This window comes from Musca domestica, unplaced genomic scaffold (assembly GCF_030504385.1).
Source record: "Musca domestica strain aabys unplaced genomic scaffold, Musca_domestica.polishedcontigs.V.1.1 133, whole genome shotgun sequence".
NCBI classification, from domain to species: domain Eukaryota; kingdom Metazoa; phylum Arthropoda; class Insecta; order Diptera; family Muscidae; genus Musca; species Musca domestica.
In genome coordinates this window covers 1251170-1267130 of record NW_026712178.1, presented here as the reverse complement: position 1 = coordinate 1267130, position 15961 = coordinate 1251170, and the positions used below count along the sequence as shown (strand labels likewise).

General features: G+C 35.7%; 4 protein-coding genes across 4 annotated transcripts; 2 read left to right on the top strand and 2 right to left on the bottom strand.

Annotated features, from left to right (window-relative positions):
- Positions 1-254: 254 nt before the first annotated feature.
- On the top strand, positions 255-1926 carry LOC101893848 (eukaryotic translation initiation factor 3 subunit M). The gene is made up of 3 exons (XM_005178798.3): positions 255-413; positions 601-780; positions 836-1926. The coding sequence occupies exons 1-3, from the start codon at positions 366-368 to the stop codon at positions 1772-1774; spliced, it is 1167 nt and encodes a 388-aa protein (XP_005178855.1). The 5' UTR covers positions 255-365; the 3' UTR covers positions 1775-1926.
- Positions 1833-3454, bottom strand: LOC101894022 (GDP-fucose protein O-fucosyltransferase 1). Its single transcript, XM_005178799.4, has 2 exons — positions 3148-3454; positions 1833-3091 (listed from the first exon to the last, which is right to left on the bottom strand). Exons 1-2 carry the CDS (start codon positions 3242-3244, stop codon positions 2007-2009), a joined length of 1182 nt encoding a protein of 393 aa, XP_005178856.1. The 5' UTR covers positions 3245-3454; the 3' UTR covers positions 1833-2006.
- Positions 3455-3770: 316 nt separating this feature from the next.
- LOC101894198 (cysteine--tRNA ligase, cytoplasmic) lies at positions 3771-6779 on the top strand. The gene is made up of 6 exons (XM_005178800.4): positions 3771-4064; positions 4139-4628; positions 4692-5378; positions 5551-5695; positions 5760-6346; positions 6577-6779. The coding sequence occupies exons 1-6, from the start codon at positions 3886-3888 to the stop codon at positions 6700-6702; spliced, it is 2214 nt and encodes a 737-aa protein (XP_005178857.1). The 5' UTR covers positions 3771-3885; the 3' UTR covers positions 6703-6779.
- LOC101895467 (nucleoporin Nup37) lies at positions 6725-7890 on the bottom strand. The gene is made up of 2 exons (XM_005178808.4): positions 7697-7890; positions 6725-7625 (listed from the first exon to the last, which is right to left on the bottom strand). Exons 1-2 carry the CDS (start codon positions 7832-7834, stop codon positions 6804-6806), a joined length of 960 nt encoding a protein of 319 aa, XP_005178865.1. The 5' UTR covers positions 7835-7890; the 3' UTR covers positions 6725-6803.
- Between the last annotated feature and the right edge of the window lie 8071 nt (positions 7891-15961).

Below are 15961 nucleotides of genomic sequence, written 5' to 3'. Positions count from 1 at the left end.
AATTAGATTTAATGTTTATTGTGCGCGATACTCCGGCAAAACTTCTATTAGAAACGATTTTAAGAGAAGGAGGAAAGGAAAAAATCTTACTGGCATTTCTTATTGTGTTTTTATGTTTACGCAAAATGCTATATAAAAAAAAGAAAATTACTAAAATCAATTATATGAGCAAGTTCATGCTTTAACTTTTTTCACTGAAATGAACCGCACGAACTAGATGTAATACACAGAGGAGACTCAAATATTTAGCCGAAAATCGGTTGAGAGTTCCCTTCTTTCTACTGCCGTCAAAAAAGCGACGTGTGTGCCTGAGTTTTGCAGTAAATTTGTTTAAAAAACAAGCCAACTCCAAGGAAACTTACAAAATGATGAACTCTCCACCAGTTTTTATAGACTTGTCCATGGACGAGCAGGTAAGTTAACTTTAGAATGTCCGAAAACATGCAAAACGCAAGAAATAGCCAGATGAGGAATTCGCAAATGTTGCCATTGAGGTTATGTTATGTTTTGTATGTGACTGGTCGACAACGTCTACGACTACTTGTACAACAAAGTTGTGTGGCATTTTGTATGCTAATGTTTGCTATTTTTTTTGTACAGGTCCAGGAATTGAGAAAATATTTCAAGAATTTGGGCGCAGAAATCTCTTCGGAAAAATCCAGCAAAGGTGTTGAAGACGATTTGCACAAAATCATTGGTGTCTGTGATGTTTGCTTCAAAGATGGTGATCCAGCACAAATTGATTGTATTCTCAATAGTATTGTCTCCATTATGATTACTGTAAGTAGGCACAAATTAGAAATCGCAACAAAGGTGACATGTTTATTTATTGCAGATTTCCTTGGATCGTGGAGAAAACATAATTTTGGCATACTGCGAAAAAATGACCAAGGCCCCCAATGTTGCATTGACCAAGGTGTGTCTTCAATCTCTTTGGCGATTGTTCAACAATTTGGATACATCGTCCCCATTGCGTTATCACGTTTACTATCATTTGGTCCAAGTCGCCAAACAATGCGACCAAGTAATGGAGGTATTCAGCGGCGTTGAACAAGTCAAATCCCAATTTGCAAATTGCCCACCGTCTGCCGAACAAATGCAAAAATTATACCTCCTGCTACATGATGTTACTAAAGACACAAACCTAGAAGTGTCGGCCAAAGTAATGATTGAACTTTTGGGTACATACACATCGGACAATGCCTGCGTTGCCCGTGAAGATGCCATGAAATGTATTGTTACTGCTTTGGCCGATCCGAACACATTCCTTTTGGATCCCTTGTTGGCTTTGAAACCCGTACGTTTCCTCGAGGGTGATTTAATACATGATTTGTTGTCGATTTTTGTCTCCGAAAAGTTGCCAGCCTACATTCAATTCTATGAAGACCACAAAGAATTTGTTACTTCTCAGGGACTTAACCATGAACAGAACATGAAGAAAATGCGTTTGTTAACTTTTATGCAGCTGGCTGAAAGTAACCCCGAAATGAGTTTCGACACCTTGACCAAGGAATTACAAATCACCGAAGATGAAGTTGAACCCTTCGTCATTGAAGTATTGAAAACAAAATTGGTTAGGGCCCGTCTGGATCAAGCCAACCGTAAAGTACACATTTCCTCCACAATGCACCGTACATTTGGTGCCCCACAATGGGAACAATTAAGAGATCTTCTGCATGCCTGGAAAGATAACTTGAGTGTCGTTCGAGAAGGTCTAACACAAGTATCAGCTGTTCAACTGGATTTAGCTAGAAGTCAGAAATTGGTTCATTAGAAGAGCAATACCATAAGCATAAACAATCAAATCCACTAAAAGAAGAAAAAACACCCTGTTTAAATTTTGTATGACGGTAATATATTTTATTTAAAATGATAATAAATTGTGGAAACCCCCTCAATTGGGTGGTGACCATTATCAAAACACCATTGTTGTCTCGGAATGTTCGGTCTTAAGCTTTAGGTTGAGATTACTAATACTATACGGAGGTGGGCGGTTGACTTGAGTATTAAAGTTCTTCATGGACTTTCATGTGTTGACGTTCCTTTTCCTTGGGATATGCCCAAAAATAGGAGGGAAATCCCTTCACATCACGCTCCCGCTTGACAAAAGCTGAGTATGATGAAATACAATTGCCAATGAAATGATTTGCCATACCCAATATGGCTAAATCTAAATGTGGATTGTCCTCGGGCAATCGATAGGCCGATATGTCCATGCGTTGCAAGGCATTATTCAATTCGCTGATCATATGGTTCGCATCTGAAGCTACAAATATAGAACGTATTTCATTCTTGGGATGATCTTGTTTGACATTTTTAATAAGCCTCTTAATTTGACGTATTATCTGTTCTTTGGGTGGCATACACAGTTCAGTGTAGAGATTACCCTTCTCATTATTATAGCCCAAACATTGGGGTGAGGCAAAAAGTTGCTGGGTATCGCGTATGTGATCACATGCCCTTACCCAATCGATGCCATTACGCAGATGAATACCCAAGAAAGCTCCCTTTGGAAGGGTGTTCTTAATAAATTTAGTGGCCGCTTCGCGTATCTTTTTATTCCATTTAAGATATTGATGTAAATCTCGATTTTCCTTTTGCACAGGAAAACTGGCCGGAGCTCCAGTAAAAGCTAATACTGGCCATTTGGAGGCGGGATACCGTTCATTCCATCTTTCCGGCATATTGCTGTGATGTACATCGAAATGTAAAGGACCATAAAATTCAGATTCCGTAAAATCTATATTATATGTATCCCAAAATGGACCAAAAGGATTCCCTTCTTTGGCATGACAGCCTGGGGCTATGTCTTCTTTTTTGCTGAAACTTTTTCGTTCCATGTAACAGAAGGATATACGGTTGTCCTCCGGCCAAATTATGGGTGCCAACTCTTCCATAAAATCAGCCATTAGAATGACCCGATGATAGTCCTTCAAAGCTTCCACATCGAAATAATTGTCAAATGGTACTTGTATTGAACGCATTTCTCCCTTACGATATTCAACCCATGGCGGCAGTATAAGGGTGCGATTTAAGGCTTTTGAGAAAGCCAAGGCGCCAAGAAAATGATCAGCTTGATTTCCAAAACGACCTAAGTGGAAAATAAATAGTATGAGATTGAACTGGTCATTATACTTCACAACTCACCCATGCATGGACAATATGCAATGTATCCATTTGGATCTGCTTCTTGGGCAGCAGACCATCCGGAGAGTATCGAAATAAAAAAGAGCAAAAACAGCATTTTTCTGGCTTCTCAGCAACGCCTTGTGTTTTTAATATTCGTTGTTTCTTCTACTCTTAGTTTGATAGTTAAATGCAAATTATAGGATCATTATGTCAGGCTTTACAAAAAAATATTAATTGTACAGTTCATTTATATTTTTTTTAGAAATAAATAAATTGTTATTGTATTTTCCCGGCTATTCGGATGATGTATCGTTCACAAAAGACCTAGTTCAAAATATTCACATAAAGGAACTATGAGATCCAATTGCTAATACTATTTTGCCGGCTGTCAAATCATATAGGGAGCTTCACACACTATATACTGATATCGATAACTTTATTTCTTTGACTATTTGTTCGTGTTTATTCAACGGAATCCGTCTTGATTAATACCATTTAAAGCATATTTTGTGGTTTCTTACTGCACTTATTTAATTTATTAATTGTATTACACATGTAAAAGCGAATGCTATTCTTATTTGAGACATCAGCAGATACATTGATCACAGTTATCGATAACCTAATAACAACATTCTCTCATGACAATATACTCGAGCACAGTCATACATATATCTCCTTCGTTGGTGAGTCTGTGAGGAATTTGTAACGTGGACGATTTACTTTTGGTTGTAGGCTGCTCCTGTTCCAATTTTTGAAATGGCAAAACGTCAACAGCCCATGTGGCAGCCACCAACAGCCAGTGAGGCACCAAAATTACGTTTGTTCAATAGTTTGACTCGACAAAAAGAAGAATTCGTGCCACTGGATGGCAACAATGTCACCTGGTATAGCTGTGGACCCACGGTTTATGATGCCTCCCACATGGGTCATGCCCGGTAATTTTCAAAGAACATTATTAAAAGAAATCGGTGGAAAATTTCTTATTAGAATCATTCTGTATCTTTTCTAGTTCTTACATTTCCTTTGATATTTTGAGACGTGTACTGTCTGATTACTTTGGCTACAACATTCATTATGTTATGAACATCACCGACATTGATGATAAGATAATAAAACGGGCCCGTCAAAACTATCTGTACGATGGCTACAAAGAAAAAGCCACGACAGCTCCTTTGGATCAATTGCTGGAAGATCAACGTGCAGTTTTGGCCCAGTTTCAAAATACATGCTCCAAAAATACTGACCCGGATAAGAAAATTATGTTGGATAAACAATATGATCGTTTAAATAATGCCGTGGAGTTATTGGCCAAAGCTGTGGCTGGGGGTGGACAAGAAGAAATTAGCAAGGCTCGTGATTTTTATCTTAGCGAAGCCAAGGATCCCATTTCCGATTGGTTGGATCTAAAGAAAGGTTCAACAATTAATGACAATGCCATTTTTGAGTCATTGCCGCGCTACTGGGAAGATCAATTCCACAAAGATATGCAATCGTTGAATGTAAGTCAGAGAGAGATATTAATTTTTGAATTTAATTTAATATTTGTGTTCATGTAATTTTAGATTTTGCCTCCTGATGTCCTGACACGTGTCTCGGAATATGTTCCCCAAATTATAACCTTTATACAACGTATTATTGACAATGGTCTGGCCTATGCTGCCAATGGTTCGGTATACTTTAGCGTCAATGCCTTTGATGCCAAGGAAAAACATTTCTATGCCAAATTGGTTCCTGAGGCCTATGGCGATACAAAATCCCTGGAAGAAGGTGAGGGAGATCTGTCACTGGGCGAAGAGAAGTTAACGGAAAAACGTTCCCCCAATGATTTTGCTCTGTGGAAGGCAAGTAAGGCTGGAGAACCCTGGTGGGACAGCCCCTGGGGCAAAGGACGCCCCGGATGGCATATTGAATGTTCAGCTATGGCATCGGATATTTTTGGACCACAATTTGATATTCACACTGGAGGTGTAGATCTTAAGTTTCCCCATCATGACAATGAATTGGCCCAATCGGAAGCTGCCTTTGATGAGGCGGAATGGGTTAAATATTTCCTGCATACCGGCCATTTAACCATAGCCGGTTGCAAAATGTCAAAATCTTTGAAGAATTTCATTACCATCCAACAGGCCCTGCAAAAACACTCAGCATGCCAATTGCGTTTGGCATTTCTATTGCATTCCTGGAAGGATACGCTGGATTATTCGGACAATACCATGGATATGGCAATACAGTATGAACGTTTCTTGAATGTAAGTGCGAAATTGACAATCGAAAGTCAGACACGCTGAACATTTTTATGGGCAATCAAGTTTCTATTTCACCTCTCTGCTGACCGATAGACTTGGAAATTTCTCAAAAAATTGTTCAGAGCCTAACTAAAGAGCAATCAAATATGTAAATAATTTATTTAAATTTTTATAGGAATTCTTCCTTAACGTTAAAGACTTGACTAGACATGTAACCTCCAGTGAGCCGCGTAAACAATTTGATGCCTGGACGGAAGTTGAAGCAGGTCTTCAAAAGAAATTCAATGAAGCGCGGAAAGCTGTGCACAGTGCCTTGTGTGGTAATTAAAGAATTTTTCATTAAAGAATTAAAAAAAGTTTTTAAAAAAATCCTCTTTTTTTTAGATAACATTGATACCCGAAGCGCCTTGGATGCTATACGAGATCTGGTAACAGCTGCCAATATTTATATACGCGACAACAAGGATCGTTTGAATTGTTTGTTGTTACGCAAAATTGCCAGCTATATTACCGACCTGTTGCGCATTTTTGGTGCAATTAATCAGAAAACAACCTTAGGTTTCCCTGTAGGAGGCTCTGCAGAGGGTACTGCGGATTTGGAATCAACCATATTGCCTTATGTTGAGGCAACGGCAGAGTTTAGAAATCAAATCCGCGAACTAGCCAAACAACTCAAAGCCACAGATATTTTGAAATTGTGTGACGACCTCAGAGATGATGTTCTACCCAATTTGGGAGTACGTTTGGAAGATAAGGAGGGTGGAAAGTATGCTGTTAAATTGGTGGACAAAGAGACTCTCTTAAAGGAACGAGAACAGAAGAAATTGGCCGAGGCCGAACGTTTGGCCGAAAAGGAACGTAAAAAGCAGGCAGCAGCTGAGGCAGCGGCGGCGAAGGAGGCCCAAAAGAAAATCAATCCCAAGGAAATGTTTTTAAAAGAAACCGACAAGTATTCGAAATTTGATGAAAATGTAAGTGGAGTTGAATGAAATTCCGATGAATCAATTTCATTAAGGAATCTAGAAAATTTTTGGAACAGGAAAGAATTTCACTTGGTTTACACATCTCCCTTTGTTACGAGATTTTTTTATGCGCCTTTTTCCTTTCTCTGCCTTAAAATTTTACTTTAAATTCAAGAAAAAATTATTTTTTTTAATTTTTTTGCCATCTCGCTCATCAATTTTTACCCTTCCACTTCCAGGGTCTACCAACTCATGACAAAGAAGGCAAGGAAGTTAGCAAAGGTCAATTGAAGAAATTACAAAAACTTCAGGCTCAACAAGAAACGCGCTACAAGGAATACTTGGCTTCCGTAAACGGTGCTTAAATGTGTAATAAACAAAAAAGTGTCCGAGTGTTTTGTAATTTTATAAAAAAAGAAAATAATTTATGTATTCAATAAAACACGTACAACTTTTACCCAATCTCTTATTTAAACTGGACTTTCCAAAAACCCAGCTTACGATCATATGCTGCTGCCACATACGGCAGACGATGATGCCAGCAGAGGCCGGCGTACAATTTCAGGCCCGCTTCCACCAAAGGTACCGGTGACTTGGCTGTAAACACCTTCAAAGTAATATCGGGTCTTCCTATGCTTGCCGTAACCATTTCAGTGTTGGGAGCAAATCGTACACATCTACCGCCATCTTCATGGACCTGTTTGACATCCGAAGGTGAACATGGTTTGTGCAACAAATCCCATGTAACAACATCACCATAGGCCAGGGCTGTTATGAAATGGCAATTATTCAAAGACCAATCGGCCGACATTAGGGGGCCTCGTGGTGCCTCCAATGATATTATGGCCTGTTGTGATCGGACATTATACAGATGGACAACACCCTTCTTTTCGGCCACCAAAACTTTATGCGGCTCCTCCGGATGCCATTTGACCGACATCCCGGCAGAGGACAAACAAAATGTTATGACATTTTCATAATGTGATTCTGAGGACCATATTTTACACGAGTGATCATCACTAACCGAGGCCAAAAATTCACCCTCCGTATCCCAGGCAATGTCATTGACATAATTCGTATGGGCCTTCAAAGCCTGTACAGTGTCAGCGTTTTGTAAGTCGGTACGAAATATACGCAAAATGAAATCAGCACCAGCCGAACAAAATGTCACGGTCTTTGGGACAGACATCAATGAAGTTTCGGGATGAAATGCAAGGGAATGGCAACGACTTTCATTGTATATATCCTTCAGGCGTTCCCATTCAAAGGTATCATTTTCAGATTCTTCCTGGAATGGAGTGGAGAGGCAAGTTCAATATTTGTTTACTTTAGGCGAAGAGAACAGCCAAAGTGACTTACCGGAAATCTTGCTAAACCCAAAATAAGCTTCTTATCGGAGGCAATACAAATGAGACTTGATGCAAAATCCGTTGAACATATCTCAAAATTGTAAATTTGCTCGTTAAAGCTTAACAAATGTGTCGGTGGAGTTCTCATGTTTAAGAAGTTGCGTTTAAAAACCGGCACAGAGCTGGGAGTAAGGATAACGAAACGAAAATCACTTGGCCAGTTGTTGGCAAAAAAATTAACGCCGTTAGAAAATGGCGGGTTGCACTATTTGAGTGCCAAACAGCTGATTTCCTTTTAACTCTTAAGGCGGTATCAGACGACATGTGTCTGAGAGAGAGATTGTCAATTTTTCCATCTGTGGAAGCGGGGCTGAAATTGTACGTCATTTTATATGTTAAATAAATGAGTAAATTATCTATTTTTATTTAATGAAGATAATTTCATTAAATGTTTTTTTATTTGTTGTCACAGTTAATAATTTATCGACAGATATAAAATAAAAACTATTTTAATAAAAGCAAGAAAGAATGATAAGATTGCGAATGTAATAGAGCGTTGTAATATGCTATTGAAGATTAACCCACTGGGTTTAAAAGTTACATGGTAAAATTAAAAAGGTAAAGTAATTTTAAATAAGACTATCCATGGTACAATAAAAATGTAAGGTATAACTACCAGCTGATTACAATATTTTTCTAAGTATGTCCGACTTCAGTCAATTTTGTGTATGTATTTATTGTTTTAAAAAATGAAAACAAAATATGTTCAAAATCAATGATTGGAAGACACGTACATTGCAGTTCGCGCATTAAAGCTATTACATGGTAGAACAAACCAATTTTGGAATTAAAAATGTTGAATGAAAACTTATTTAAATTTGTAGAAATTGTTGAAAAACGCGTATTATAATAACCCCCGAATGACGTCGTACAAGAAAACATATAAAAATCTTCTTATAATTAAAAAGACATTTACAATTTTTTGACATATCAATGTTCCCAAGCGTTGATGCATTTACCTGTATTCTTCTACCACGAGCTATTACCTAGTTTAGTCAGGAAATTGAAAGATTGAACAGTTTGGAATATATTTTTGAGAGATAATCCAGGCAATTTATTAATTTCTCGTGCTATTTAAATTATTTTAAAAATGAGAAATAAAATGAAAACTACTGTTGTATATGATTTTTATATAATAATGATTCTGACAAGAAGCGGACATAGCCTCAGAGCTGTACTAACTGTTCTACCTCCATATTGTACCATGAGACTAACCATCTCTGTATTTTCTGTAATTTACCTTGTCAAATTTCACTGAACAGAAAAAAAGGTTCCCATCTCTGATTTCTGTGTATACAATGGATTTTCAAATTAAATTTTTGACAATAAGATGTTGTCAAATGAATAATTTTGAAAAAAATTGTAAACATATGATTGCATGACTTTACCTTCATAATTCTACCATGAAGATATAGATCTAGATAGATTTTTATCTGGCTTTTTTGTCAATTTATTTTTAACTGAAAATTATTTTAACTGTTCGACGTGTCGTTGGCTCTTATCCCACATTATCAGGAGCTTATTTATTTGAAATTATTGTAGAAAAAAATGATTTTTTTAATATTTAAAATCTTGGTGAATTATTGCACTTTATTTTTTTATTTTTCTATTTTTTCCCATTTTATTTAATTATCTTCTCTTATTATTAATACAAAAAATAATTACTGAAATAAATAAATCGCAATAAAACTTGAGCTGCTTTTAACACAGATTTGAATTCTGAAGCTTTTCTTTGTTATCTTTGTCTTCTTTTGTGTTTATCAATTTTGCTGTCCTTCTCGATTTTGAATTTGGCTAAGAAATAAAATAGAAATATTACTTCACCTGTTGTAAAAAACGGAAGTAGATTTACATCTTCAATTCAACTTCATGAGACTGTCTGACAACCACTTCACATTAAAAGGAACAACACTTTCCCTTCGTGGTGAAAACTCACTTAAGGATTAACAACATAAAAACACACAACAACAACACAATGCCACTTCAAGAAAAAAGGATGTAGGATGTTATCAATTAGTTGCGTTTTACACCAAATTATTGCTGCTGTTGTTATTGTTGTGTTTTGTTTTCTTCTTGTCCGTTTCACACAATATGTACGCAATATAAGGATGCATTTATAATAAAATAAATTTTGAAAAGGATATTTGTTATTTTTTTTTTTTTTTGAGGAGAGATTTAATGAAAATGAAATTATTTAATGATTAGAAGAAAAGTTAAATCCATACGGTGCGATTTTTGAGATTTTGAAGAGGGTTTAATTATGTGTTGGGGCTAGGGATGACAAGGATAAAAAGTGAAAGGATTCTCTTGAGTAATACCAAATGTTAGCAGGTTGTGGTGGTTTTTTTATTTTACGGAGATTTTTGTGATCTGTGGGAAAGGAACAAGAAGTAAAGATTAGGAATGGTTTCTTGGAGGAATGTGACTTTTTGAGGAAATAACGGGATGTTTTTGAATGTCTGAAGCGTTTTCAATGCAGTTTTATACATTTTTTATGACTAGATTTTTTATTACTTGATTTTTAAAAAGGTTTGCGTAAATAAAACTGTTTTCATTCCATCTATGGTAGATGCATTAAGGCTCTATCAGACGATATGTTCTTACATGTATGGTGTCAAATTTCCAATGTGTAAAATTTGCACACATCGTGTGATACATGGACAACGTTTCAGTTGTGAAATACATGAGTAAAGTACGTTTATACATCGAGCCCTATTTTAATGTGGAAAAAATAATTTTAATCATAGTTTTGTTTGTTTTTTTTTTTTTTTAAATATATAAAATTAAACTTGCGGGGAAAATGTCATACATAAAGTATTATAAATATTCAGAAAATGCATTATTATCACAATGTGATCAAAGGAAATAAAAAAACATATGGAAGTGTGTGATAGCAAGAATTATGAGTCATATGCAAATAACAAATTTTGTTATAACACGAAAATACACACACACCCACGGATAATAAAAGTGACAGCGCATATGTAAAACACTTATTGTCTGATAGCAGCTTTATCTGTAACTTACCTTGTCAAATTTAAATGCATTGGAAGATGGTTTCCATCTCTGGTTAACAATGAGTTGTTATCAAATGTATAATTTTGGAAAAAATTTAAAATTATGAGATTACCTTATGAATTCGACCATTGTTCGTAAAAAAATGAATGCATAACAAAACAAATCTATATAGAGGGTGAGATGAAAAAACTGCAGCCAACTTCAGACTGCTGTCATTTATAACTCACTCGTCCAACAGCTGTTAAAATTATTCCAGTGACAGCTCATTATATTGTTTCCAAGCGTACAAAAGCATTTTGGTAAAAATTTTCCAGAAAAAAAGTTATTCGTGATGGAATTCAAGCGTGATAGTGTGATTTCTTTATATTTGGCTGGAAAACCACAAGTGGCTATCGTTAGAGCACTCCAGTACTTAAAAGTGAATAAATATTTTGTGTCTCGTACCATCGCTCGTTACCGTGTTACTGGTAGCGTGGAGAAGTGGACGGAAGAAAATAGCAACATCAGCAGAAATGGTTCGAAAAATAAAAAAGGGATTTGATCGAAAAATGGCTCGTGAGCTGAACATATCGCAATATTCCATTCGGTAAATATTAAAAAATGAGCTCGGGATAAACTCATTGAAATTCCAAAAAGTGCAAGAACTTACACCACAATAGAAAGACAATAGTGTCAAAAGAGCTAAAGAGTTGTTTCGCTTGGCCGAAAGTGGTGAATGCTGAATTTGGGTTTCGAAACAGAGCAAATATGTTGAAGCTATAACTTTTTGATTGATTAACCTATATTATGTGACGCATATCCAATAAAATTGGCATTTTAAATCTAAATCTACTAGGTTTATCAAATCCGTTAAAATGTAAACGTACTAAAACTTCCAATATAAAAAGGGTTGCCATTACTGATTTGGCAAATTTGATTTCCTATTTAATTGTGCCATCGACACATGGCAGAATTGATTTAAGGTAACCTCGTACAATCATATATTCCCATTATTTTCATTAAACATGTGATGACATTTCATTGTCAAAATGTATATTCATAAACATGGTAGAAGAATAAAGGTAGTCGTATCGACACAGCTGCTGGGACAATGGACTGTCAAACCGATTTTGGAATTGAAAATGTTGAATGAAAAATTATTAAAATTTGTAAAAATTGTTGAAAATTTCATATTATAACAACCTCTGATTTGCGTCGTATAAAAAACATTAAAAAATCCACTTATTTTTCATTAAACATTTTAAAAATTTTGACATATCAATGTTCCCAAGCGCTGATATATGGTAGAAGAATATAGGTTCTTCTACCATGTTCGTAAATTAAAAGGGAGTTTTAGGTTGGCGTAGTTCTATTTTGACCACACGCTTCTTTGTTCTTTTCCGAGGAAGCCAGCCGATGACTTAAGACAGTCAAAAAAAGGCTTTTATGTATTCTCACCTTTAAATTACAGTAAAAGCAGATCTTTCATAGAATGTGGTAACGTTCCTAATTCTACCATGATTACATTCCATGGTTGCCTCCTTAATTCTACCGTGGATATTCAATTTAATGCATATTTATGTTTTCCCAATTTCATTTCTATTCTGCGAAATAGCGTGGGATTCAATAACAATCAAAGATCTATTGCTTTCTTGAGGTCTTTGCATTACAATAAGATTCAAAAGATCTTTGCACACACACACACACTGTTGGGATAGGCATCCTTTCGTTTCGTGAGAAAACGGCGGGAGTGACAAAATACGAATTTAAATTAAAACAAATTTGAACAGGTACACTGCCATAAAACGATGAACAGACAATGAGAGTAAAACCCTGAGAACTATTGACGAGGAATTACATCGGCATCTTTTTTGTGAAATGATTTTGTGTTATTGTTTCGTCTTCTTCAAATCTGGGTAATACAATTAAATTTTGCATTTTCATTGTTGGCGTTGTTGTTGTTGTTGTGTTGCTTAGCACCGACAGAGGTTCTGTTGGGTGTGTGTGACAAAAAAATGTTTTTGAAAAAAGGGATGCCTAGGTGAAGTCATTGCTTTTTGGTTTAGATGGTGTCAGGGGTTATCCTCTGTTCACAAACAATTATCCTGTGGATTTTCAATAATTGTTTTTGAAAATAATTTAGTTTATTTCATTTGAATTTACATCTCTATTTAAGTTGGGTTAGTTTTTTACATTGACATTTTGCAAAAGAATGTTGGCAAGCCTGGCATGAGGTCTTGGTCCTAATGTCAATTGTATTTTTTTGGAAGGTGATTGGTAGCCACCCACAAATGTTGTGGACAATCCTGTTCGCACTATATTTGAGAAGCATTCAACGTGTGACACAGTGGCACTTATCGATTCTTGGTAGAATTAATTCGAGGTAATGCAATAATGCATGGTAGAACCAAGAAGGTAAAGTCATGCAATCATATGTTTCCAATTCTCTCATAGTTAAAGCTTTGACAGCATCTCTTTGTCAAAATGAGTGTTAATGATTTCATATACACAAATGAGAGATGAGAGCCCGTATTCCACGGTAGAAGAATACAGGTAGATGCATCAAAACTTGTGAACATCAATATGTCAAAATTTTTAAAACCTTTTGTCAAAAATAAGTCGATTTTAATATGTTTTCTTATACGACACCAATCTGAAGTTGTTATGATATGGAATTTTTTTTAACAATTTTTATAAATTTGAATAATTTTTTATTCATTTTTTATTCATTATTTTATTCATTATTTATTATTTCAATTTCAAAATTGATTTGACAGTTCATTGTACCAGCAGCTGTGTCGATACTACTTCTACTACCATGGTATATGCACAAATTGGAGATGAGAGCTTTTATTCTATACAAGTAAAATTTTCACAACTTGACAATACAGAGCTGGGAATGCTTATTTGAAATGAGGTTACCCTGATTTTATTATATCATGTAATAATGAATTGCTGTGAATTGTCTTTCATTTCACCTTGCCAACTTTCAAACTCTTGAAAATAGGTTCTCATCCATTGTAGAATTATGAAGGTAAAGTCATGCGATCACATGTTTACAATATTTTTTTTTTTTCAAAATTATACATTAGAAAACTTCTCATTGTCAAAATGTTTGGTTATAAATCCGTTGTACATATACAGGGTGAGATAAAAAAACTGCAACAAAGTCAAACGCCACAATTTTGACATTTTTTTTAAATTTGGTCCATTCCCGATGAAGCGCTTGCTTGAGATGATCGACACTTTGGTATTTTTGAGTGCCAATCTTTATTTCCAAAATATTCCAGGCACAATAGTCCAACGGATTGGTATCCGGAGATTTTGGTGGCCATTGTGTGCCGGAAATGAAGCGAGGAACCTCATTTTCTAACCATTCTTGAGTGGCGCATGCTGAGTGCGATGGTGCTGAGTCCTGTCGGAATGTCCAAGGTTTGCAGCCAAAATGTTTGCGTGCCAAAGGCTTTAATACACCCTCCAGAATATTTTCGCAATAATATTCGGCATTTATTCTGATGCCACGATCGATTAATACGAACGGAGAGCGACCATCGGCTGTTATGGCGGATCACAGCATTACCATGGCGGGCGCCTGAGTTCTGGTGGCCAACCGAAGGGGCACATTTTCAGCTGACCTCTTTGACAAGTAAACACGATCATTTTGTTTGTTTACAAACTGCTGGACTACGAATCTTTTCTCGTCGGAGAAGACCAAATTCGGCAGTTCACAACTTTCGGCCAAGCGAAGCAACTCTTCATCAGCTCTTTTGAGTCTATTTTCTTTCTGTTGTGGTGTAAGTTCTTGCACTTATTGGAATTTCAATGGCTTTACCCCGAGCTCATTTTTCAATATTTGCCGAATGGAATATTGCGATATGTTCAGCTCACGAGCCATTTTCGCCAACTGCGACGCTGGTTTTGATCAAGTCGCTTCTTTACTTTTCGAATGATTTCTGCTGATGTTGCTGTTTTCTTCCGTCCACTTCCTTGACGCCGTCCACTTCCTTGATTGGAAAACCACAAGTGGCTATCGTTAGAGCAATCCAGCATTTAAATGTGAATAAGACTTTTGTGTCTCGTACCATCGCTCGTTACCGTGATGCTGGTAGCGTGATGGTACGAGACACAAAAGATTTATTCACATTTAAATTCTGGAGTGCTCTAACGATAGCCACTTTTGGTTTTCCTGCCAAATATAAAGAAATCACACTATCACGCTTGAATTCCATCACGAATAACTTTTTCCTGGAAAATTTTCACCAAAATGGTGGAATAATTTTAACAGCCGTCGGGCGAGTGTCTTAGAAATGACAGCAGTCTGAAAATTGGTTGCAGTTGTTTCATCTCACCCTCTGTATTTAGAAATTAGTTTTTCGGAAAAAGATACAAAATATATTTGACATTTATGCTCTGTTCCAAAATCTCCAAGAACCTACTACCCATCTCTGAATTTTCTGTAATTTACCTTGTAAAATTTCACTTAGTAAAAATAGGTTTCCATCTCTGATTTCTATGCAAGCAATGGATTTATTTTTCAAATGAATAATTTTGAAAAGAAAAATTTAAACATATGATTGCATGATTTTTACCTTCTTAGTTCTACAATGTATCCTTCATTTTTTAAAATATTATTAAAGCAATTGAGAATCTATATAATGCATGTTACGAAAACATTTTCGGTGTAAATAAGGGCTTTAAATTAATATGTGGCCAGTGACTTTTAGGAATACGATGGCGATAAATTACCGAAAATGCAGAGATGGATATTATTATTAGAAATGACTTTATCTTCTTAATTTCACCATGAAAAAAAAAAAAAAACAAAAAAATAGAAAACCCTTGATATAAATGAGAAGGTGATTTTGTACAATAAAATTATTATTTTTTTCTAAATTATATATTTGTAATGTCGAAGGTATAATTTTGAAACAAAATGTAAACACAAGATTGCACAACAAAACCTTGTCAATATGTATATTCATAAATGGGAGCTGGGAGCCAGTTGTCAATGAAGTTTATGTAAATAACGGAAATGCAGAGCTGGTTATTTTAATTTGAAATGACATTACCTTACTTTAATTGTACCCTGAGATCAATTTCATATACGTTTGTGATGCCAAAGATATAATTTTGAAAAAAAAAATGTAAACATATGATTGCACAATATTACCTTGTCAATATGTATATTCATAAATGGGAACTGGGAGCCAGTTGTCAA